The following is a 24,072-nucleotide window of genomic DNA, read 5'->3' as shown; positions in this document are numbered from 1 at the left end:
GATAACCATCAACATGACATGATAATCTTTGCACAGATGCTTTCTAACTTCCCGAGTATTTATAATATTTATCATTGGCCACGTTTGGACTTTATAGTTCAGGGATATTTCAACAGCTTGATGAAGGATATGGATCATGTACAGGTGGATGAGATCAGTTTAGGAAGAAACTGCAGATGTTGGTTTAAACCGAAGATAGACACAAAAAGCTGGACTGACTCAGTAGAGAAGTAACTCAGTAACTCAGTAGAGACGGCGACTGAGTGGAGGTGTTCAGCGAAACGATCGCCGAGCCTGCGCTTGGCCTCGCCGATGTACAGGAGTTGACACCTGGAACAGCGGATACAATAGATGAGGTTGGAGGAGGTGTAATTGAATCTTTACCTCACCTGAAAAGACTGTTGAGGTCTTTGGATGGAGTCGAGGGGGGAGGTAAAGGGACAGGTGTTACATCTCATGCAGTTGCAGGGGAAAGTACCTGGGGAGGGGGTGGTTTGGGTGGGAAGGGACAAGTTCACCAGGGAGTTGCGGAGGAAATGGTCTCTGCAGAAAGCAGAAAAGTGTGGCGATGGGAAGATGTGGCCAGTAGTGGGATCTTGATGATATGTTTGACTGGGATCAACAGTTCAAGCTCTAGAACCCAGTCTGCAACTACAGACTGATCTTTCATTTGATCACACTTTGATCTTTAAGTCAGTCCTAAAGAAGCACCAGAATATTATCACAAAAAGTGGCAGAGTTCCCACTGCCTCATCAATTTAATTGGAAATATAGTTATTGAATGAAGCCCAGGACTCCTGAACATCTCAGGAACAGGCACTTTATCCCACCGCCCCAAGATGAACATCGCACTTAACTATATATTGGAAAAGTAGTTGTTAACATGTTTAAAAGCTACATTCAGCAATCTATGTTTGGTTTAAAATCATATCAGCAGATGACTCGCTCTCAAAATATGTTCATCGTTCATTTAAATTCCAAACCCAGGACCCATGATTTTCCCTAACCCACATAACTCCACCTTCCAAATGTTCTGGCATGCAATACTGAATACAAAGATCAGTGATTAATGATGTCCTCCATTACATCATGGGCAGTTTTAATGATTGATTAAACTTGTCATGAAATGCTATCAGACTATTGAAGCAGTGTTGCTGACAGCATTTAAGAAGTATCTAGAAGTTAAATTGCCTGGGCACAGAAAACTATGTGGTCAAGTGCTGAGTGAGGAGATTAACACACAATGGTGCCAACTGGTCAGCAGGAACATGATGGGCCGCACGGCCTGTTTCCATGCTGATCCTTGACTCTATCCCTATTTTTGAAATGCTTGGCATTCCATTGTTGATTCTGGCTCACTTGTCATAGCTGCACTTTCTAACAAAGATCAGTACTTTGAGGCATTTAAGACCAGGAATTCTGACTGATTTCCTGGAAGGACTGCAGACGAATTTTGAACTCACAGTTGCTCCCAGCCCTTGGTGTTAGCTAACAAATTACCCGCATGGAATTGACCCATGAGATTCAGAACTCTGCATTTATTCTCAAGGTCAGTGGAACTCGCCTGTAAATGTTCTTATCACCAGATAGCCTGTTCATAGCCACGCTTAATGACAAACTTGGTATCTCCACATTCATGCAATTTCTTAGCAGCTCATTACTTAACCAATAACCCTCACTAATATGTCCTTATGATTATTCAATACAGTACAAAATCATTAGGTATCAAGTTTTTTGTTAAACTTTCAGTAACATGATACCAATAAGAATCTACAGTGCTCTCTCAACATTCGGTGTTTCATCTAATCATTTTATTTTAAGTTTTTTTTTACAATATTTTTCATACTTATTAAAGTTTTCAAGCAAAGTTATAACCTTCATACTATGTAACCCAAGCCACAGCTTGGATTGTAAAAGTGGTACTATTTAACAAACAATACTAAATATAAGTTATTCCCATTTTTCGTTACAACGCCTTAAAAACCTGCAAACATCATGTTTAATTTCAATTTCAAACTTAGTTAACTATTACAAAACCTCGTCAGGTATTCTATTCATTTGGATAAACAGTAGACTTTTTTACTTGTAGCACGGGTTAAGAAGAGAACAGAAACATTACCTTTCCTTTAAAAAGATTCTGAAATCAGCCAAGAATGGTGTTTTAAAAGTCTTTTTGCGTGAGATGAAAGAAATAATGGGAACCAAAGAACAGTGAGTTTTCAGCAAACAACCACATGCTAATTGCCTGTTATCTGAGCCTCAGTTATGCAAGAGAGGTCTGGTGGATATCGTTGCCTGGTACTGTGCCTCTGATATATGTTCCCTTCATATTAGAAATATTATGCAAATGCTTAAGATACTGAGCTTTGATTGTGGGCTATTCCACTTTATAAAATGCATTTACAAATGCATGTTGAAATTTCTTTTTAATTATTTTGAAAGTAAAAATTCTAATAATTAATGTTTAACTTTGAATTTAAACAGCATGTGTTATATTGGTGAATATTCTATTGCATTGTTCCTAATAAAGTTGAGAACATTCTGTTTTTTAATACAACTTCAATATCATAAATTCCAGAGCTTTGCACAGTGAAAGGTCTCTTGGTTCTCACCCCACATCTATCAACACTTAATGTTATGTTTCCCTCCTCAGCAGGTTCTTTCCACACCCAAAATCAAGTGTGTACTTTAATCCTGGTTCTATCCCCACCCATGAGGGAATGTTGTGTACTCTGCTCCACAAAGTCGTGTCTCACTCCCTGTTCTCCAGTCTCAGCCCTCCTGCTAGAAGGTTTCACGGTCTATCATATGGTATCATGATGCGGAGTGGTGTCATGGGGGAAAAGGAGAGGTGCAGCATCTGCCTCATGGTAAACCACTCATGGTGCTCAGACGTGGTGGTCTTGTCCAACTCCTGCTCCTCACACCTGGAACATCTAGCATTGAGGTGTTGTCACTTCTACCTCCCAATGGAATACACCTCCATCATCATGACCGCGGTCTACATCCTGCCCCAGGCAGACATTCGGCTAGGAGCATACGAACTGCATGCCATAGTCAACAAACACCAAACGGCATAGACCAATGTCATAGCCGGGGACTTCAACAGGGCTAGGTTGAAGAGGTCACTACCACAGGGTGTCTGTCCTGTAGCATAAAAGGATCAAACACTCAAGACAAACACTCTTTGGGGCGGTACAGAGGCGTAGTGGCAGAGCCACTGCCTTACAGCGCCAGAGACTCGGGTTCGATCCTGACTACAGGTGGTTGTCTGTATGGAGTTTTTACGTCCTCCCAGTGTCCTGCATGGGGTTTCTCCGAGCTCTTCGGTTTCCTCCCACACTCCCAACAGGTTGTTTAAGAAGGAACTGCAGATGCTGGCAAAATCGAAGGTAAACAAAAATGCTGGAGAAACTCAGCGGGTAAGGCAGCATCCATGGAGCGAAGGAAATAGGCAACGTTTCGGGCCGAGACCCTTCTTCAGACCCGAAACGTGAAACGTCTCGACCCGAAACGTTGCCTATTTCCTTCGCTCCATAGATGCTGCTTAGTATTAGTAGACTGGCCAATGTCGAAGGACTCGGTAAATGAATACGCCACAATTATCATCATCTACATTAGGAAATGTATGGGGAAGTGTGTATCCACCAAAATCATCCAAAATGTTCCCTAACCACAAGGGCAATCATTGGTATACTTGGCTGCATTCTTAAAACTTGTGCGGACCAACTGGTTGGAGTCTTTGCGTACATCTTCAACCTCTCATTATGAAGACACGAGGTCCCCACCTGCTATAAAGGGAAATTTTAGTTTAGTTTAGTTCAGAGATACAGCATGGAAACAGGCCCTTCGGCCCACCGAGTCCATGCTGACCAATGATCACCCGTACACGAGTTCTATCCTAAAAGCAAGGGACAATTAACAGGAGCCAATTAATCCACGTCTTTACAGTGTGGAAAGAAACTGGAGCACCCAGAAAAAATTCACGTGGCCACAGGGAGAACAAACAAGCTATCGAGCAGAATAAAATCAGGCAGAAAAAAAAGTGCTTGAAGAATGTATATCTCCATTGTAACCTCTCAATTGCAAATGTATTTTTGGAGGACATGGATAGGTGACATTTGGGGTTGGGATACTTCATCAGACTGAGAGAGAAGGAGAACTCCTTCAAGGTTGGCCTACATTGAAGAGATTTCACAATGGAGCAGTATAATGGAGACGCAAGGAACCGCAGATGCTGGTTTACCAAAAAAGTCACAAAGTGCTGGAGTTAGTCAATGGGTCAGGCAGCATCTCGGGACGACATGGATAGGTGATGTTTTGAGTCTTCCACAAACGGAGTTACTCCAGCACTTTGTGTCTTTGTTGGTAAACCAGCATTTGCAGTTCCTTGTTTCTGCAATCATATTTTCTTCATTTTACAGTCAAATTTAAAACAGGAGCATTAAGAAGCTCTGATTGTTTGCTTACTTGGGCTTTACTTCCCATTTTCCATTTACGCAAATAAAAATGAAAATCTCTTGTGCCTTGCGGCAGATAAAGAGACTGACAGTTTTGACTTGTGTGTGCCCGAATATTATAACAAACAAGTATGTTGGAGTCCATAAAGTATTACCAGTTCTCCCATGGAAAGAAAAACACAAACAAAACCACATCTGTGACGGTAGTCTTACTTCATCAGCCCGGAGAGTCGAATGGTACATATGTACCACTTGCAAGCACAAAACAAGTTATGCAACTATGGCATAGACAAATAAATCAAACACATTCATAACATATAAACAATACGATACGATAGAACTTTATTTATCCCAGGAGGGAAATTGATCTGCCAACAGTCATAAAAACACAAAAAACACAAAATCCATGAGACATAAATTTAAAGTGATGAATAGAAATGATTGGGGTGTATGCAAAGATTGGGGGGGGGGGGGGGGGGGGGGGGGGGGGGGGGGGGGGGGGGGGGGGGGGGGTGGTCAGTCTCTATCAGTCTACCCCACAACAGAAGGGGGGGGAGCTGAACAATTTGATAGCCACAGGGAAGAAGGATCCCCTGTGGCATTCTGTGCTGAATCTTTGTGGAACCAGTCTGTTGCTGAAGGTATTCCTCAGGTTGACCAGTGTGTCGTGGAGGGGGTGAGCTGTATTGTCCAGGATGCTCTGCAGTTTGAGGAGTTTCCTCCCCTCCAAGACCTTCTCCCATGAATCCAACTCCGACCCAAGGAAGGAGCCAGCCTTCCTGATGAGTTTGTTAATTCTATTGGTGTCATAGAATCATAGAAATTAGGTGCAGGAGTAGGCCATTCGGCCCTTCGAGCCTGCACCGCCATTCAATATGATCATGGCTGATCATCCAACTCAGTATCCCGTACCTGCCTTCTCTCCATACCCCCTGATCCCCTTAGCCACAAGGGCCACATCTAACTCCCCCTTAAATATAGCCAATGAACTGGCCTCAACTACCGTCTGTGGCAGAGAGTTCCAGAGATTCTCCACTCTCTGTGTGAAAAAAGTTCTTCTCATCTCGGTTTTAAAGAATTTCCCCCTTATCCTTAAGCTGTGACCCCTTGTCCTGGACTTCCCTAACATCGGGAACAATCTTCCTGCATCTAGCCTGTCCAACCCCTTAAGAATTTTGTAAGTTTCTATAAGATCCCCTCTCAATCTCCTAAATTCTAGAGAGTATAAACCAAGTCTATCCAGTCTTTCTTCCAGTGTCCACGGCCTTCGATCCGCTGCCCCACCACACGGCAGCGAAGAAGATGGCGTTGGCTCCCACCGATTGCAGCATCTTACTGCAGACGTTGAAGGAGTGGAGCCTTCCCAAAAAGTACAGGTGGCTCTGTCCCTTCTTGCACAGAGCCTCTTGTACAGAGCCTCAGGGTTTCTGGACTAGTTCACTGTCTGGGTACACTCCAAGGTATTTGTACTCCTTGGTAAACTCCCTGGTAACATGATGAGAGGATTTTACATTGAATCAAACAAATAAGAGAGGGAATTGCTTTTAAAAGCATTTTGCCAGCACTGCCAGGAAATAAATGTCTATTTCAGCTTTTTACTCTTCATGCTAAAAGTCAAGTGCTTAATTATCATATGTACGAACAGTGGAACAATGAAATTATTACTTGCAACAGTTTAAGGGCCTCATAAATGCAATACAGACAAGATAAATAATATACATGTTTTTATTATTAAATTAAAAACCACAGTCCTAGTACCACAAAAAAATGAAAACAAAGAGATGGTCCATAGATGTTCATAGTTGCTGAGGTTAGTGTTGTGTAGTGTTCAAGAGGTTGACCAATCTTGGATTGCTTTCTCTGGAAGCTGAGAGGAGATCTGATTAAAGTATGTAACATTTTGAGAGACATAGATAGGGTAGACAGTCAGACCCTGAATGACCAGGGCATAGCTTTGTGAGGGTTTAAAGAAATTGTGTGGGGCATGTTATTTTTACAGAGAGTGCTGGGTGCCTGGAACATGGCGCTGTGGTGATGGTGGAGACAGACAAGATAATGTGATTTAAGGGGCTTTTACATGGGCATTGTAAATGCTTCTTACAGCTAATGCGGTGAATTGAGGAATGTTGATCACACGTCAGCGTTTAACTTGGCCTCAAAATAACAGTACATGTTTACCAGCTTCAGTTTTGAAAAAAAATTGATGAATATACTGTAATTTTCTCCGCCAGGTCTCCCTTGCTGTTTAGAGTTCCCAAGGTTTGCAGCTTGGAGAAGTATTTCATCATTGCAGCAGTTATCAATATTACAGTGGGAAAATGTCAAAGGATTCTGCTGTGATGCGAACATATTCCCAGGTGCTTAATAAAACAACTGCAAAACAACACATTCCCAACCTTTACCCAACACCTGGTGCCTTATGTTGTTAATTAACTGCTCATTTCTTCATAAATCCATACTGATTTTCCTCTTCACAACAAACCAAGTCAACAGTTCCTGGGCTACACATCTAAACAGTATTTAACAGTGTAGATGAATATGCAACATATTTCTCCAGTATTTTCAAAAAGTGCAGAACAAAAGGCAAATCCAGTTTAATCCAGATAAATGTGAGGTGTTATAAATTTGCAAACTTGCATCAGAGTAGAACCTTGATGGAGAATGGTCAGGCCCTGGGGAATGTTGTAGAGCAGAGGGATTTAGGAGTACAAGTACATAGTTCCCTGAAAGTGGTGCCACAGGTAGATAAGATGGTGATGTTTTTGGCATGCTAGCTTTCATTAGTCATCAGTATTGAATATTGAAATTAGGACATTATCACAAGGTCATAAGATCAAAAGTGCTAGATGCAGAATTAGGCCATTCGGCCCATCAAGTCTACTCCGCCATTCAATCATGGCAGATCTATCTCTCCCTCCTAACCCCATTCTCCTGCCTTCTCCCCATAACCTCCAATATCCGTACTAATCAAGAATCTATCTATCTCTGCCTTAAATATATCCACTGACTTGGCCTGCACAGCATTCTATGGCAAAGGATTCTACAGATCCACCACCCTCTGACTAAGGAAATTTCTCCTCATCTCCTAAAAGAACGTCCTTTAATTCTGTGGCTAGGACCTCTAGTCCTAGACTCTCCCACTAGTGGAAACATCATCTCCACATCCACTCTATCCAAGCCTTTCACTATTCTGTACATTTCAATGCGATCCCCCCTCATTATTCTAAATTCCAGCGAGTACAGACCCAGTTCCGTCAAACGCTCATTATACGTTAACCTACTCATTCCTGGGATCATTCTTGTAAACCTCCTCTGGACCCTCTCCCGAGCCAACACATCCTTCCTCAGATATGGTGCCCAAAATTGCTCACAATATTGTAACTGCGGCCTGACCAGTGCCTTATAGAGCCTCAGCATTACATCCATGTTTTTATATACAAGCCCTCTCAAAATAAATGGTAGTATTGCATTTGCTTTCTTTACTACCGGTTCGACTTGCAGATTAACTTTTTGCAAAATCCTGCACCAGCTCCCAAATGCCTTTGCACCTCTGATTTCTGGATTCTCTCCCCATTTACAAAATAATCTATGCCTTTATTGCTGTATTAGTTGTAATTGGGAACAATAGTCGGATGTTGGAGAGGCCACACTTGGTGTTCAGGTTTGCTCACCCTGCTATAGGAAAGATGCTTTAACCTGGAAAGAGTGCAGAGAAGACTTCCGAGAATGTTGCCAGGATTCAAGGGCTTAAACTGTAGGGCAAGATTGGGCGGGCCAGGACTTTATCCCTTTGAGTGCCGGAGGCTGAGGGGTGATCTGATGGAGGAGTCTAGAACTAGAGGGCATAGATTTAAGGTCAGAGAGGAAATTTTAATAGGAAACTGAGGGACAATTGTTTCCACACTGACAGTGGTTGGTATATGGAATAAACTGCCAAAGGAAGTTGATAATGTTGATAATGCCGTGGAAATAACAAGTAGATTGGAACATGGATAGGAAAATGTTCAAAGGGATATTGGACAAGTATGGGTGAATGGGACTAGCTTAGATGGGACATGTTGGTTTGCCTGGAGGAGACTCACCAAAAGGCTTGTTTCCACTATGACTCTAATGAAGAGCATTTTTATATTTTGGTGTGAATAAAGCAATCACTGCAAGCAAAATCCAGATAGCCAACAATTAATTTCATGCCTGGGAACATTAAAAACAAAAATTAACATGGAGAAGTTTGAATGTTGCATTTTGGCGAGTTAAACTGGGGTTTGATATACAGTAAATGACAGGTCCCTGGAGGATGTTGTGGAATGGAGAGACCTCAGGTTACAGGTACACTAGTAGAAAAATCCTCTCCGCATCCACTCTACCCGGGCCTTTCACAAAATTATGGCAATTTCCAAATGCAGCAGCTATGCCATTAGGCCTATGTTGATGGGGATAACAGCAAGTGAAACTGTGGTCAGCATGTTTCTGAACAAAACATCTGATTTTGCTCTTCAAGAACACCACTGAACAGAACAATTAAATGTTCGAACTAGAAAAACGTTTATCTGGTCATACTACCCAAAATCCCACGTAACATCCTGCTGAATCTCTCATTCCACCCTTTCCTAGTTAGACATCCTTTCTTAAAACTGGGTGACTCGTTGAATTCATCCGGCACTTTATATTTTTGGTCTTTGCTCAAACTGCTGGGTATCTACACTGTTCAATCCACTCCCATTGATTTCCATGTAGCCAATGTGAAATCACATGTTACTATAGGTTGAATTCTAATCATTCACTCTTCTGACCCCTCTATTATTGAGGTTACCGATAAATATGACACCATCCACCTAAATTGGAAACCCTCACACTATCTTTAATCAGACTTTACTGGACTCTATCCTGCACTATACATCATTGTCTTTATCCTGTGTCTGTACACTGTGGACAGCTTGATTATAATCATGTCTAATCCTCATTGTCCCAAGGAATTTTCTTTCAAAACTGCTGCTGTCACACCAATCTTAAAGAAACCTGGTCTTGATCCCTCCTCTCTCATTAACTACCGCCCAATCTCAAACCTCCCATTTCTTTCAAAAAAAACCCTGGAGCGTATCGTTGCGTCGCAACTTCATTCCCACCTCCTTGCGTATAACCTACTTGAACCCCTCCAATCTGGCTTTCGCCCCCTCCATAGCACAGAAACTGCTCTCCTCAAAGTCCTCAACGACCTCCTCACCTCTGCTGACACCGGTTCCCTCAACATCCTCATCCTCCTCGACCTGAGCGCAGCCTTCGATACAGTGAACCATAACATCCTGCTCACCAGACTCAAAGACCTCGGCATTGAAGGCTCTGCACTCAGCTGGCTCCGTTCCTACCTTTCCAACAGATCCCACTTCATCTCTCTCCACAACCACACCTCTGCTACAGCCACAGTCACTCAAGGCGTTCCCCAAGGCTTTGTACTCGGCCCCCTCCTCTTCATCATCTACATCCTCCCCCTTGGTCAGATACTCCGCTACTTCAACCTGGACTTCCACTGTTACGCCGATGACACCCAGATCTACCTCAGCACCAAATCCCCCCACAACGCCCCCCTCTCCCATATCAACTCCTGTTTGTCAGCTATAAAAACATGGATGCAACCTAATCTCCTCAAACTGAACAGCGATAAGACAGAATTCCTCCTCATAGGCTCCAAAGCCACACTCAGCAAAATCAATAACCCCACTCTCACCATCGACGGAACCACTGTTTCCCCATCTCCCCAGGCCCGCAACCTTGGCGTGATCTTTGATTCCACCCTCTCCCTTGAGCCTCATATCCGCCATGTCCTTAAAACCTCCTTCTTTCACCTCCGCAACATCGCCAAACTCAGACCCTCTCTCACACCGCCCGCTGCTGAAAGACTCATCCATGCCTTCATCTCCTCCCGACTGGACTACTGCAACTCACTTCTCCTTGGCATCAGCTCCACCTACATCAAACGACTCCAACTGGTCCAGAACGCAGCCGCCCGACTCATCACCCACACCAAATCCTGGCATCACATCACTCCAGTCCTCAAACAACTTCACTGGCTTCCCATCTCCCACCGGATCAACTACAAAATCCTGATCTTCACCTACAAAGCCCTCCATCATCTGGCCCCCCCATATCTCACTGACCTCCTCTCCCCCTACCAACCCTCACGGTCCCTCAGATCCACATCAGCCGGTCTCCTCTCCATCCACAAATCCAACCTCCGCAGTTTTGGGGACAGAGCATTCTCCAGGGCAGCTCCCAGGCTCTGGAACTCCCTCCCCCAACTGATCCGCAATTCCGTGTCCCTCACCGTCTTCCAGTCCCGCCTCAAGACCCATCTCTTCACCTCTGCCTATCCTTAGCCCCACGTCCCCGTCCCTTTTCATCTGTGCATTAATTGCCTCATATTGTGTTTTGTATTGAATTCTGTCTTTACTTTGTGTACTAGTCATGTCTCTACTATTTATTTCATTCCCCTTACATGTTTTTCCTCTACCTGCTAAAATTTTGTACGGTGTCCTTGAGACTCTTGAAAGGCGCCCATAAATAAAATTTATTATTATTATTATTAATCTTTTCATTGACTGGATAACACACGACAAAAAGCTTTTCACTGTACCTCGTTACACGTGACCATAAACTAAAGTAAGTTAAAATTATGTGAACATTTTAAGAACTTCATAAAGAAAGAGGGAGAGACAAGATGGTTTTGGGAGGGAATTCCACAGCAGCTGAAGACAGAGCCGCCACTGGTGCAACAAAGAACGAGGGCTCCACAAGTGATCGGAACAGGAGAGAGGCAGCATTGCTGGTGGTTGTTTACCAGGTATACAGGGTACAAGGACTCTTTGTGGCTCCTGCCCTCTGCTGGAGAGTCATGCCAGTGCTGCTGCTCGATCCCTCTGCCTCCCAGTTCAGAATTGAGAAATATGTACAAAGGAAATTTTTGAATTTTGAAAAATAAGAATTTTGTTTCTACTAAAAGCACCAGGAAGTGTTTAAAGTTCCACAAAACCACAACATTACAAGTTTCTTAAAAGCATTGCAGAACCTTTGCTGAGAGCAGGCAAGGTGTTGGGGACATCTACCCCATCCACTGAACATGGGCTGGATGAGGAAACATTTGTAGTAGGTCAGGAGGTCAGGAGGTCAGGAGGTCAGGCAAATTAAGGGAGGCCTGAAAAATGATCTCGTCCTAAAATGTCACCTATCCATGTTCTTCAGTGATGCTGCCTGACCCGCTGTGTCACTCCAGCCCTTTATGTATCTGTTATCAACCCCCCCGCCCATGTTCGACCCCATCACTGCCCTTGCTCAATCCCCACTACCCACGTTTGTTCAAACTCAGGCTTGATCCCGCTATCCCGTATACAAAAACAGGGATGGAATGCTGAAAGCCCTGTCCCACGGTATGAGTTCATTCCAAGAGCTCTCCCGAGTTTGCCCTGATTTGAACTCGGAGATTTACGGTAATGGCCACTCGTCGGTACTCGGGGCTCTCGTGGAAAATTTTCAACATGGAAAATTTTCCCGTGCCTACCTGCCGTTAGCGAGTCTTCCCGAGTACCTGCCGTTAGCGTTACGAGCCGCTATGAGACGTCCCCGAGCTCCGACGTACCCGCTACATTCATTCTCTGTGCTTGCCACGAGTTTGATTTTTTTGAAACTCGGGAGAGCTCTTGAAATGAACTCATACCGTGGGACCGGGCTATGAGGCTCTATAAGGCGCTGGTAAGACTGCATTTGGAATATTATGAGCAATTTTGGGCACCATATCTGAGGGAGGATGTGCTGGCTCTGGAGAGGGTCCAGAGGAGGTTTACAAGAATGTACTTGCTGCAGTTTAAAAGAATGAGGGGGGACCTCGTTGAAACATACAGAACAGTGAAAGGCTTGGATAGATTGGATGTGGAGTGGATGTTTCCACTAGTGGGAGAATCTAGGAATAGAGGTCGAAGCTTCAGAATTAAAGGACGTTCTTTTAGGAAGGAGATGAGGAACTGAATCTTCTCTATCCGACCATCAATAAATCGCAGGACAAAAATATTACAATACCCAGGGACAGGGAAGATTCCTCAGATTACCTCACTGTACCTCTAGAGGGCAGAAGAGGATAAGGCAAGCTTAAAGGGCCTGTCCCACTTCACAACCTAATTCACAACCTCTGCCGAGTTTGCCCTTGACTCATACTCGCAGCATGGTCGTCACGAGGTCGTGTGAGGTTGTAGGAGGTCGTAGGTAGGTCATAGCAGGCCGTGATGCTAGTCGTGGGTACTCGTGGCATCAAGTAGGTTTTATCTAGCAAGATGACAAATGTCCACGAGTAAAAATGGTTGTGAAAGTAGGACAGGCCCTTTAAGCTGCTCACTACAAACAGGAGTTAGTTGCCCCTGTTAGAATTTTAATGCACAGTTGCTGATTTTTTTATTGTAATAGTGACTGTGATCAAAGGGGGGGCAGGTTTTGGTCATTTGGTGTGGATATGGCTATTCAAGCCGTATACCGAAGATGGACACAACATGCAGGAGTAACTCAACGGGTCAGGCAGCATCTCTGGGGAAAAGGGACAGGTGACGTTTCGGGTCAAGACCCTTCTTCAGGCTAAAGATGCAGGTTGTATTGTGAGGAAAATGTGTTGATACAGAGAGTCTATCTGGCACTTACTCCTTATAAAGGCAGGTCCTTCAAATGAGAATTGAATCAGCATTGGAGAGAACATAATTTGTAGGGCCCTGGGGTAAAAGCAGGAGAAATAGGACTGATTAGATTATTTCACACAGTTTGAAGAGACCAAAATAACCTCCCCTCCTTTTTGCTAACAAGTTGTAACAATTCCACATTGATCAGAGATTTTTAGAAAAATCCTCAGGAATACCAGCCTTGATCAACGTATCATTACATTGAGAGCAAACTGAGAATAAAAGCTTGTTTGGAGACCATGACTGGATTAACTGATTAGATTTAAATAACATTTATTGAATCAGAAAAGAAACAAGTCCTCAAATTCCAAGGGTATATTTTGTCCCAACTCCCACAGAAACAAAATAAACACAATCATTTAACCGACCTCCTTGGGAGATGACTTGGCAACCAATCTCCTTTGAAAAACCACTTGGCTTAGCATTGCCTTCACTCTGATAGGAATTCTGGATCATGTTATGCAACAAATGAGTAACCACACCTCCCTCCCTCTCTCCCTCATCAGAAGCAAACAATTTATTGTGAATGCTTTCACCTCTTGTTTCTTTACCACAAGGACTTCTTATTAAGGTAGGTTATGATTTCCAAGAGCTGTCCGTTTGAAAATGTCGCCGGTAAAATTGTAAGAAATGTGCAGACATATGAACAGAATCGACTTGAGTTTGGGTTCTTGTGCTGCATTTTACAGAGGTTTGAACTCACTCAAAGTGTTTTTGAGGCAGTAGTGGAACAACTGATCCACCTTCAGCAGTCTGTACAAACTTAAACCCACTTCTGTCCTCTCACTTTTCCCCTTCCTGAGGGAATTATATAATTCAGCATGCCATGAATCATGTTTGAAAGTGAAATGGACTTAATTTGATATATATTTTAACACCATTAATGAAGTAATGATCAATAATTTACAGATAAAACTACTTGTAATGAGAAGCTTTGAAAGTGCTAGCTAAAGCACGAGAATTAGCCGGAGAGTCTGTCTCTTATGTATATTTTAACCCTTCATTGTCAACTGTTGGATTCAGTGCAGAGGCATGAGGTAGCAATCTGATGTGGCATATCAATCGTACGATTAGATATGTAGAAACTCTCCCTTGTGTAAAATTACTACAGTAGGAATATCAGGGCAGGATTACCCTGTATGGGGGTCAACTCCACTGAAGTTAACAGATTCAGCTGCCGATTAACACCATTTGTTTTCTATTTCTGACTAGACTGTTTTTTACGCTAATATTGGAACGTAAAAACTAGATGCTGGATTAGGGTGTGTGTAGGAAGGAACTATAGATGCAGGTTTAAACCGAAGATAGACACAAAATGCTGGAGTAACTCAGCGGGACAGGCAGCATCTCTGGAGAGACGGAATGGGTGATGTTTCGGGTCGAGACCTTTCTTCAGACTGAGTAACTCCAGCATTTTGTGACTCCCGCTAAGTTACTCCAGCGTTTTGTGCCTTTCTGACGGCTATTCACATATGCTGATTTGGCTATTCAGTATCACCTCAGTGTCATTTTCCTGCACTGATCACTATCCCTTCACTCCGCCTTATCTATAAAATCTATTGATCTCTCTATTGTTTTAGAACTCAATGACTGCACCTCCACAGCGCTCTGTCCATTTCCGTCTTGAACATACTCTTCGACTGAGCTTCAATAGTCCATTTGGGTAGATCATTTATCATGCATCTGTACACTCTGGATGGCTCAATTGTAATCATGTATTGTCTTTCTGCTGACTGGTTAGCACGCAACAAAAGCTTTTCACTGTACCTGGGTACACTTGACAATAAACTCAACTAAGCCAAACTAATTATGCCAAAGATGCACCATCCTCTGGCTGATGACATTTCTTCCCATCTTAGTCACCCCCATATTTTGAAACTGTGATCCCCTGTTTCAATACATTACAACCAGGACAAAGATCACACCTGCATCCACTCTGCCATTCCCCATGCAAAGTTTAACGGGTTTTCCTTCTACGGATGTTGTCTAATCTAATGTGTATTTCAGTATTATCTAGTGTAATTTCAGATTCTGGACTTTTAAAAATTCCCATACAAATTTTGTATGTTTTAATGAAGTCACCTTCATCATTGCTGAATCAAAGTACTGGGATTTCTGATTTAAAAGCACTGTGGGTACATTTCCTCCATTCAGACATTAGCAGTTCAAGTATAATCCTCACTGCTATCCTTTCACAGCTATTTCAGGATTCGCAACAAATATAGTTCTTGCCAGCAACGTGCATTCCAGGAATAATGAGGAACTCCTGTTCCATTAAATAGCAGAGTGATAGGGAGTTTGCTTATTGTGAATCTTTTCCTACTAGGGATCATGGATACATTGCTTCTGCTCCATTTTGGACAAACAAGATACTGCAGATGCTGGAATCTTGAGGCCTGACCCAAAATGTCATCTGCCCATTTCTCTCCGTAGATGCTGCCTCATCTGCTGAGATCCTCCAGAAGTTTAGATTTTTTCCACGCCAAGTTTGTGGGTTTGAGGCAAATGTGGGAAGGACAGATTCTATTCTAAGATTGAATGTTCAGAATGGTGGATAAATTGTTTGAGTGCTCCACTCCACACACTGCTTACACGGGACATCTGTATTATCCCAATGCTTCGCTACGAGCTTCCCATGCCATCACAAATGTTGTTGCACTGCTTTGATTAATCATGTCAATTACTACACTTATACTTCCATGGAGTTTGTAGGATTTTGTGGAGACAGCATTGGCACTTCCCCACTCCTTGATGTAGCTGGCCTTGGTAGTCCAAGTCCTGGAAGGCCATAGAAGGGCAGAGATCACCGCTGCCTGGTGGACCATGGGTTTTGTTCCAACTTTGAGCTTTTGATCTTCAAGCAGAGTTGTCCTCAATTAAACAAAGGCCATACTGGTGCATTGAAAGTGGTGGTGAATTTGATCCATGATCTTTACCTTCAACAAAGGTGTGGTTCCTGAGATATGGATAGAGATCCATGTTTTGCTTGTTCTCTCTGTAAATCTTGATTGCCCTAGGGCACTGTACCATGGAGCCATAGAGTTATGGAGCAAAGCAGTGGGCCATCGACCCATCATATCCATGCTAAACTTTTTGCCCATATGCACTATCCTCACTTCCTCACGTTAGGCCCATATCTTTCCATATATTTCCAATTCCACCTTCTTGTACTTCCGGTGGCGCTGGTGCCAGCAGCCTCCACCTACAGCCCGGTATCTTTTTGTTTTTTTGTTTATTTTGTTATGTTAAAAGTGTATTTTTTTGTGTTTTTTTGTGTTTTTATGTGGGGGAAGAGGGCACGGTGCGGGGGATACCGTCCTTCAGCCGCTTCCTGGTGAGGACGCGACTATTATTCGAGTCGCGTCCTCCCCCCCCCGCCCCACCCAGCGGCCTACCTACCTGGATTGGCGCGGCCTTTCCTAAACCGTGGTATCGACCGGAGCTCCAGCAGCGGCGGGACAGCGCTGGAACATCGCGGGGCTGGCGATGCGTTACCGGGGGTCGCCGTCTGGAGCCCGGAGTGCTGGACCTGCTGCACCAACATCAAGGAGCTGCGGTTTGCAGAGCTCCCAACGCGGGCGGCGCTGATGGACAGCGCGGGGTCCTGTGACTCTGCCCAGCTCGGCCTGTGGACTCAGGAGCGGCAGACTCCGGCAGCGGGAGGCGGCTGATCAGAAGGTCCGGGCCGCTGAGGAGGAGGATGCTCACCGTCGGGGCTCGGCGTCAGCGTTCCACCAGCCCGGCGTGAGGGCCTGAACATCGGGCCACCCGGGGCGGCGACTGCAGGTGGTCGGAAGGCCCCGACTACGGATGGACACGGAGGGGAGGCTGGCTGGACTATGGTGCCGTCCTCACCTGGGTGCCATTTATGTTATGTTGTGTTGTGGACTTTTTGTGTTTGTGCTTTTGTTAAATTTTTAATTCAATTTCAATTTTATTTTTTTAATATGTTTTATTATTTATTTATTATTTATTTTTATTATTTTTCTTGTGATTTTTTTTAACGATACTGCTGTACGGGAAATTCATTTCGTTGTCTCAAAGTGAGGCAACGACAATAAAATTTGAATACAAGAATACAAGAATACAATTCAGTTGCATACCTAAACATAGTGATTGTATTTTACTTCGGAGTCACGTGAGTGATTCCGTGAAGAACCCGTTCAGCACGCATGCGCGGCATTACGTCCAGCAGAGGGTCCATTCACTACACCTATTGCGACTGGACACCATGCTCACAGCTCCAGACCAGATCTCTGTCGTTATCCAGGGAATTATCGTAAAACAGAGCAGACCAGGAACACCTAATCCAGTCGTGGAATTCCGGGCTTACCCACCAGAAACACGGTTATGTGCCATGACCCTATTATCCTACATAGGCACAACCAAAATATTCGAGGGAGATGAAAAGCCTTGTGGGTCAGTCATAAAAAACCTTATGGTTGGGTGACGAGCCATTTCGAGATGGCTCAAGCAGGTGCTAAAAGCTGCTGGGATATAAACTAACATGCACAAAGTTCATTCCACCAGGGCAGTATCCACGTCGATGGCTAAAAGAATGGACGTGCCTATAAACCACATCGTGGCTACAGCAGGATGGTGGGGGGAAAGACCGTTCAAAAATTTTATAATAAGCCGTTGGCAAAACCTGTTTTAGTTGCAGGAAAGATTTCCAGACTGCAATAATTTAAGCCCAGGGGAGTAATTTTAATTTCTTTGTTGTTATTGTTAAAAAATACCATTGTGTTTTTCTACAAACAGATTCATTGGTTGATTACGATAACACACTTCCTCCCACAAAGACTTCGGCAGTGATGTAGTAATAACTGTTACACGGTTTGAAATCACAGATCTTTGAAATCTTCACGGAATCACTCACGTGACTCCAAAGTAAAATAGTAAGATTAAACGAGAACTTACCAGTTTGAAGTTTGATCTGTATTTTATGAGGAGTTACGATGAGGGATTACGTGCCCTCCGCTCCCACCCTCAATAATATGGGTCAAATTCATAAACTGATGTCTCCTTATCTTTACTATGTTTACTTCAATAACTGTGTCTATCTGTGATTCCACACCGCTGCTTTGAAGTATGCCGCGCATGCGTGCTGAACGGGTTCTTCACGTAATCCCTCATCGTAACTCCTCATAAAATACAGATCAAACTTCAAACTGGTAAGTTCTCGTTTAATCTTACTATTTTATTACAGAGAGTGCAACCGTTGTTTCATCGTAATTGCAATGAAACACATCGGTGTGAAAGCCCCAGCCAGCTACCGTCACTTGAAGGATGCTGAATCCTTTCTTAGCCTTGCCATGTTTGGCCATGCTCCGCCTCTCCTGATGCAGTCTGAAGAAGGGTCTCGACCTGAAATCACCCATTCCTTCTATCCGGAGATGCTGCCTGTCCCACTGAGTTTCTCCAGTATTTTGTGTCTATCTTAGGTGTTTGCTTGTTCGGTGCAGACGCAATGAGAGACGTGGGGCTGTTGCTGCTGATCCTGACAATACCAAATGTTGCCGATGCAAGTGAATGCCGTGCACCAGATGGCCAGGCTGGTAAAGCGGGGCAACCGGGTATAACTGGCAGAGCCGGCAGACCCGGAGCAAGAGGGGATACTGGCGACCCAGGTAACAAACAGTTTTAATTACAAATTACGCATCTCTTACCATAGCAAGAAGGAAACCAAAAGCTATTCCAGGTGATATTCCATCATCCTAAATATGATGAACTTTGTCCAAATGGTACAACAGTGTATGTTGTTATCGTTGCTCTCTGGTGGTGTTTTGTAATGGGCCTGTCCCACTTGGCGATTTTTTAGGCAACTGCCGGCGACTGTCGTAGTCGTAGCAGGTCATCGAAAAACCGGCGACAACCTACGTCATCTTGGTGACAACCTACGACAGGAGAAGTCAAGCTACGCTCACTGGCGTCAAAACCACTGTCGCCGAAACATTTTCAACGTGTTCAAAAATCGTTTGGCCTGCCTCAACTAATCCCTCCGGCAGCTCGTTCCTCATACCTACTGCCCTTTGTATAAAAAAGCTGCCATTTAGGTTCCTATTAAACCTTCCCCCCCTCACCTTAAACCTCTGGTTCTTGATTCCCCATCTCTGGGTAAAAGACTCTGTGCATTTCCCCTATCTATTGCTCTCATGGTGTTATACAATCTTACTATCTTTGCCTTTTACACTTATGTGAACATACGGACTCGGCACTCTCGCTGAGTGCCGAGTCCTTTTAAATGCCTCTTGCTGACAAGGCTGCTCAAGTGGCACCCGATATACTTCACGAAAGTTTGGATCTTTATTTTTTCATCCTTCTATGTTGTTTTGACAGAATAACATATTGTGGTGATTTCCTTCAGAATTAATTGCATTGATTGAATTAAGACAGAGGGCCTTTATTATGACAGGGCCTTCTCTTAGGCCAATCAATAGAGTACAGGCCTGACCCAGACAAGAGCAGGTGTTTTGACGGGCGCTGGGGCTGTGGATAGAGATAGCTCTAAAGGCTGCAAAATACCACATTTAACACCACTGCAGAAATCAGATTCCACTACTCAGAGCTCAGACTGTTATTTTTGTTAATAAGTAAGTACAAATTGTAGTAATTCCAGATTTAGCCAACATTGATCATGAGGTCATAACGTCATAAGGGATAGGAGTAAAATTAGGCCATTCGGCCCATCATGTCTACTCCGCCATTCAATCATGGCAGATCTATCTCTCCCTCCTAATCCCATTCTCCTGCCTTCTCCCCATAACCTATATTAATTAAATATTCAAGCACTCTGCATAAAGCTTGCTATGCCATAATGTTTCAACTGTGTGCGGGCAGCACAGTGGCACAGCAGTAGAGTTAAAGCCCTGTCCCACGGTACGAGTTCATTCTAAGAGCTCTCCCGAGTTTGCCCTGATTCGAAGTCGGAGATTTACGGTAATGGCCACTCGTCGGTACTCGGGGCCCTCGTGGACATTTTTCAACATGTTGAAAAATCTTCACGAGTCTTCCCGTGCTTACCTGCCATTAGCAAGTCTTCCCGAGTACCTGCTGTTTGCGTTACGAGCCGGTAAGGGACGTCCCCGAGCTACAACGTACCCGCTACGTTCATTCTCCGTGCTTACCACGAGTTTGATTTTTTTAAAACTCGGGAGAGCTCGAGGAATGAACTCGTACGGTGGGACGGGGCTTTTACTGCCTTACAGTTCCAGAGCCCAGTCATCGATCCTGACTGTGGATGCTGTCTGCACAGAGTTTGTACATTCTCCCTGTGACCCAATGGGTTTTCTCTGGTGCTTCAGTTTCTTCCCACATTCTAAAGACGTGCAGGTCTGTAAGTTAATTGGCCCCCATAAATTGTCCCTAGTGTGTGGGATAGAACTGGGGTTTGGGTGATTGTTGGTCGGTGCGGGCTCGTGGGGCCAAAGTGCCTGTTTCCACGCTGCATCTCTAAACTAAACTTAACTCAACTGTTTATCTGAATGCTTCTTAGTTTAGTTTGGTTTCATTTAGTTTAGAGATACCGTGTGGAAACACGCTCTTTGGCTTGCCATGCCAACCAGCGACCCCCATACACTAGCGCTACCATGCTCACTGGAGACAAGTTACAAGTTGTACCGAAGCCATTTAACCTACAAACCTGAATGCCTTTGGAATGTGGGAGAAGGAAATCAGAGAAGGAAAAAGGAGAAAAACCACGCCGTCAAGGTGAGAAGGTACAAAGTTCGTAATCGGGATCGAACCCGGGTCTTTGGCGGCAACTCTACCTCTGTGCCATCATGTTGCCCCTTGGTTACACAAACTGAATGGAAAGAGAGGCACAAAAATGCTGGAGAAACTCAGCGGGTGCAGCAGCATCGATGGAGCGAAGGAAATAGGCAACGTTTCGGCCCGAAGGAAATCACCACATTATGTTATTCTGTCAAAACAACGTCGAAGGATCGTTTATGAAAAAAATGAAAATCCAAACTTTCGTGAAGTATATCGGGTGCCACTTGAGCAGCCTTGTCAGCAAGAGGCATTTAAAAGATGGTGAGAGTGCCGAGTCTGCATGTTCACATAAGTGTAAAAGGCAAAGATAGTAAGATTGTATAACACCATGAGAGCAATAGATAGGGGAAATGCACAGAGTCTTTTACCCAGAGATGGGGAATCAAGAACCAGAGGTTTAAGGTGAGGGGGGGAAGGTTTAATAGGAACCTAAATGACAGCTTTTTAATACAAAGGGCAGTAGGTATGAGGAAGGAGCTGCCGGAGGGATTAGTTGAGGCAGGTACCATCACTACGTTTAAAAATCATTTGGACATTCTGGACAAAATCATTCTCCAGCATTTTTGTGTACCTTCGATTTTCCAGCTTCTGCAGTTCCTTCTTAAACACTGTAGCCCCTTGGATTTGTTTTGAAGAGAAATAATGAGTGGAGACATTTCTCATTCATTCTTGCTCACTCTCAATCTTCTTCTCCTCAGGCGCGACCAGTGGCACTAGTGATGTGCCGATAAAGCGGGGACCAGCAGGAGATCCAGGATCACCGGGAAAGCATGGCTCCAAAGGGCACGTTGGTCAAACGGGGCCAATTGGTGAAAATGGGCCATATGGACCACAAGGACAGAAGGGGCATTCAGGTCAGGGGGGTGGTCTGAGGGGTAAAGAGAGACCTGCCTTCTCTGCTGTTATATCCTCCATGGGGCGTTCTTCGCATGGACCAATAATAACCTTTGACAGAATGATTACCAATGAGGGACTTTGCTTTCAACGTGGAACTGGGAAATTTCTTACTTGTAAAGCAGGCTGGTATTACTTCACATACAACATAGCTACTGGAGGGAAACTTTGTATAAAGATAATGAAAAATAACGTCGAGGTAGCTGGATTCTGTGACGTTGCTGCATCCGTATATTCCCGGTCCAACTATCAGATAAATTCAGGTGGGGTAGTGCTGCGGCTCAAGAAGCAAGACCAAGTGTATCTCGAAATGGTACCCGAGTACAATAACATTTATGGATCAGACGAAGTCAACAGTGTCTTTTCTGGCTTCCTTCTCTTTCCAGATCAATAAATATTTTACAACAAGGTAGGAACTAGAGAGATAGTTAAATGAACCGCCAAGTGATATCTAATAATCCAGTCCAAACTGAATCTCCAAATCCAGCCTCTTTCTCTTCATAATGTTAGACTATTTTGACAGGGGGAAAAAAATATAAAAACAATGAAGAACTGTGTTCAATCATTTTCATCCAGCCAGAATTGAATATCACCCAAAATATCCTAAAATGCTAAGACAGGCTCAAAGTTAGAAACGAGAGGTTCAGGTCCCACTTCACAAATCTAAGCTCCCTGGCATCACTGACACTGTATTCAAATATAGAGGTTAAATCAATATCTTTGTTATTCTCTCAAATATTCAGAAAGCAGGAGCATTCTCCAAAGAACCAGGACTGATATTAGGAGAAATCTTTACCCTAATTATGCCTTTCATAATTTTGTATATTTGTATCAATTCCCCAATTTTATTCAGCCTCCCAAACTCCAAAAATCAAACTCAGCCTCTGCAGTCTCTCCTCAATGTCTTCTGCTCCCTCTCCAGTGTAATGTTCTCCTTCACTTAGTACGGACCAGAACTGTTAACAGTAAAGATAAACACAGAATGCTGGAGTAACTCAGCGGGACAGGCAGCATCTCTGAATAGAAGGAATAGGTGATGCTTCAGGTTGAGAACCTTCTTCAGACTGTTAACAGTACTCCAGCTGTGCTTAACCAATATTTTATAAAGTTACACCCTGTCCACCCTGCTTTTTGATACCTCCGCTATTGCAGATAAGCCATCGTCATTAATTCGCTTATTCATTAAGAGCTTCCTCACCACTTTATCTACCAGTGCTACCTTCACTGATCCTTTGATTGTACATCACTGATCCCCGCATCCCTTGTACTCTCAAAGGCCCAACCATACAGTGTGTAGATCTCACCTTTAATGGTCCTCCCAAAGTGCATCATCTGGCTCTATTCCTGATCACAGAAGTCAATGCAGCCTCGAGAGTCTCGAGAACATTTTGCTTCTGTCATAGAAATCTGTGAGGAGGACAATGAAACATCTTAAAACGTAATTAGAGTATCAGATGTAGTTAAATACACTGGGCAAGCAAATGGCATTCTAATTTCTGTAGGCATGGGCGGCAAGGGGGTTCACCAGTTAAGCTGCTCCACAAATGAAAATACCAATGTATATTGTTTCTTCAAGTAGATATTTTGTGATATATGTGTATAAGTTACTGCAATCAAACCATCCATTATATGCATGATAATATCAAGCGTATCTCCAAATAAAAAAATAACAAAATACACGTGTGAATTTGTTGGAAATGCTTTTGAAGCCATTTGTAGCGCGGTGGCACAAAGTTCCAGATTCAGATGAAGTTGCCAGCAACAGTGTTGGGGTTGAGGAGACCTAGTGTCTTTAGTTTCGTTTAGTTTAGAGCTGTATCTCTAGAGGTACATGGATAGGACAGGTTTGGAGGAATATGGACCAAACGGGGGCAGATGGGACTAGTGCAGCTGGGACATGTTGGCCAATGTGGGCAAGTTGGGCTGAAGGGCTGTTGGGCTGTTTCCACGCTGTATCACTCTATGACTACAGATATACAGCGTGGAAACAGGCTCTCTGGCCCACCAAGTCCGTGCAGATCAGCGATTACCCAGTACACTAGCACTATCCTGAAAACTAGGTACAATTTACAGTCTTTTTTTACCAAAGCCAATTAACCCACAATCCTGTAGGAATGTGGGAGGGAACCGGAGCACCGGAGAAAACTCACACAGTCACAGGGAGAACGCACAATTTCCGTACAGGCAGCACCTTTAGTCAGAAGTGAACCCAGGTCTCTGGCGCTGTAAAGCAGGAA

General features: G+C 43.9%; 1 protein-coding gene across 1 annotated transcript; it reads left to right on the top strand.

Annotated features, from left to right (window-relative positions):
- Positions 1-11,172: 11,172 nt before the first annotated feature.
- LOC129711405 (complement C1q subcomponent subunit A-like) lies at positions 11,173-23,512 on the top strand. The gene is made up of 3 exons (XM_055659014.1): positions 11,173-11,295; positions 18,558-18,798; positions 21,640-23,512. Exons 1-3 carry the CDS (start codon positions 11,173-11,175, stop codon positions 22,227-22,229), a joined length of 954 nt encoding a protein of 317 aa, XP_055514989.1. The 3' UTR covers positions 22,230-23,512.
- The last annotated feature ends 560 nt before the right edge of the window (positions 23,513-24,072 follow it).

Source organism: Leucoraja erinacea, chromosome 30, assembly GCF_028641065.1.
Source record: "Leucoraja erinacea ecotype New England chromosome 30, Leri_hhj_1, whole genome shotgun sequence".
Classification (NCBI taxonomy): domain Eukaryota; kingdom Metazoa; phylum Chordata; class Chondrichthyes; order Rajiformes; family Rajidae; genus Leucoraja; species Leucoraja erinaceus.
The sequence above is the reverse complement of the archived record's forward strand: the minus strand, read 5'-3'. Positions and strand labels throughout refer to the sequence as shown.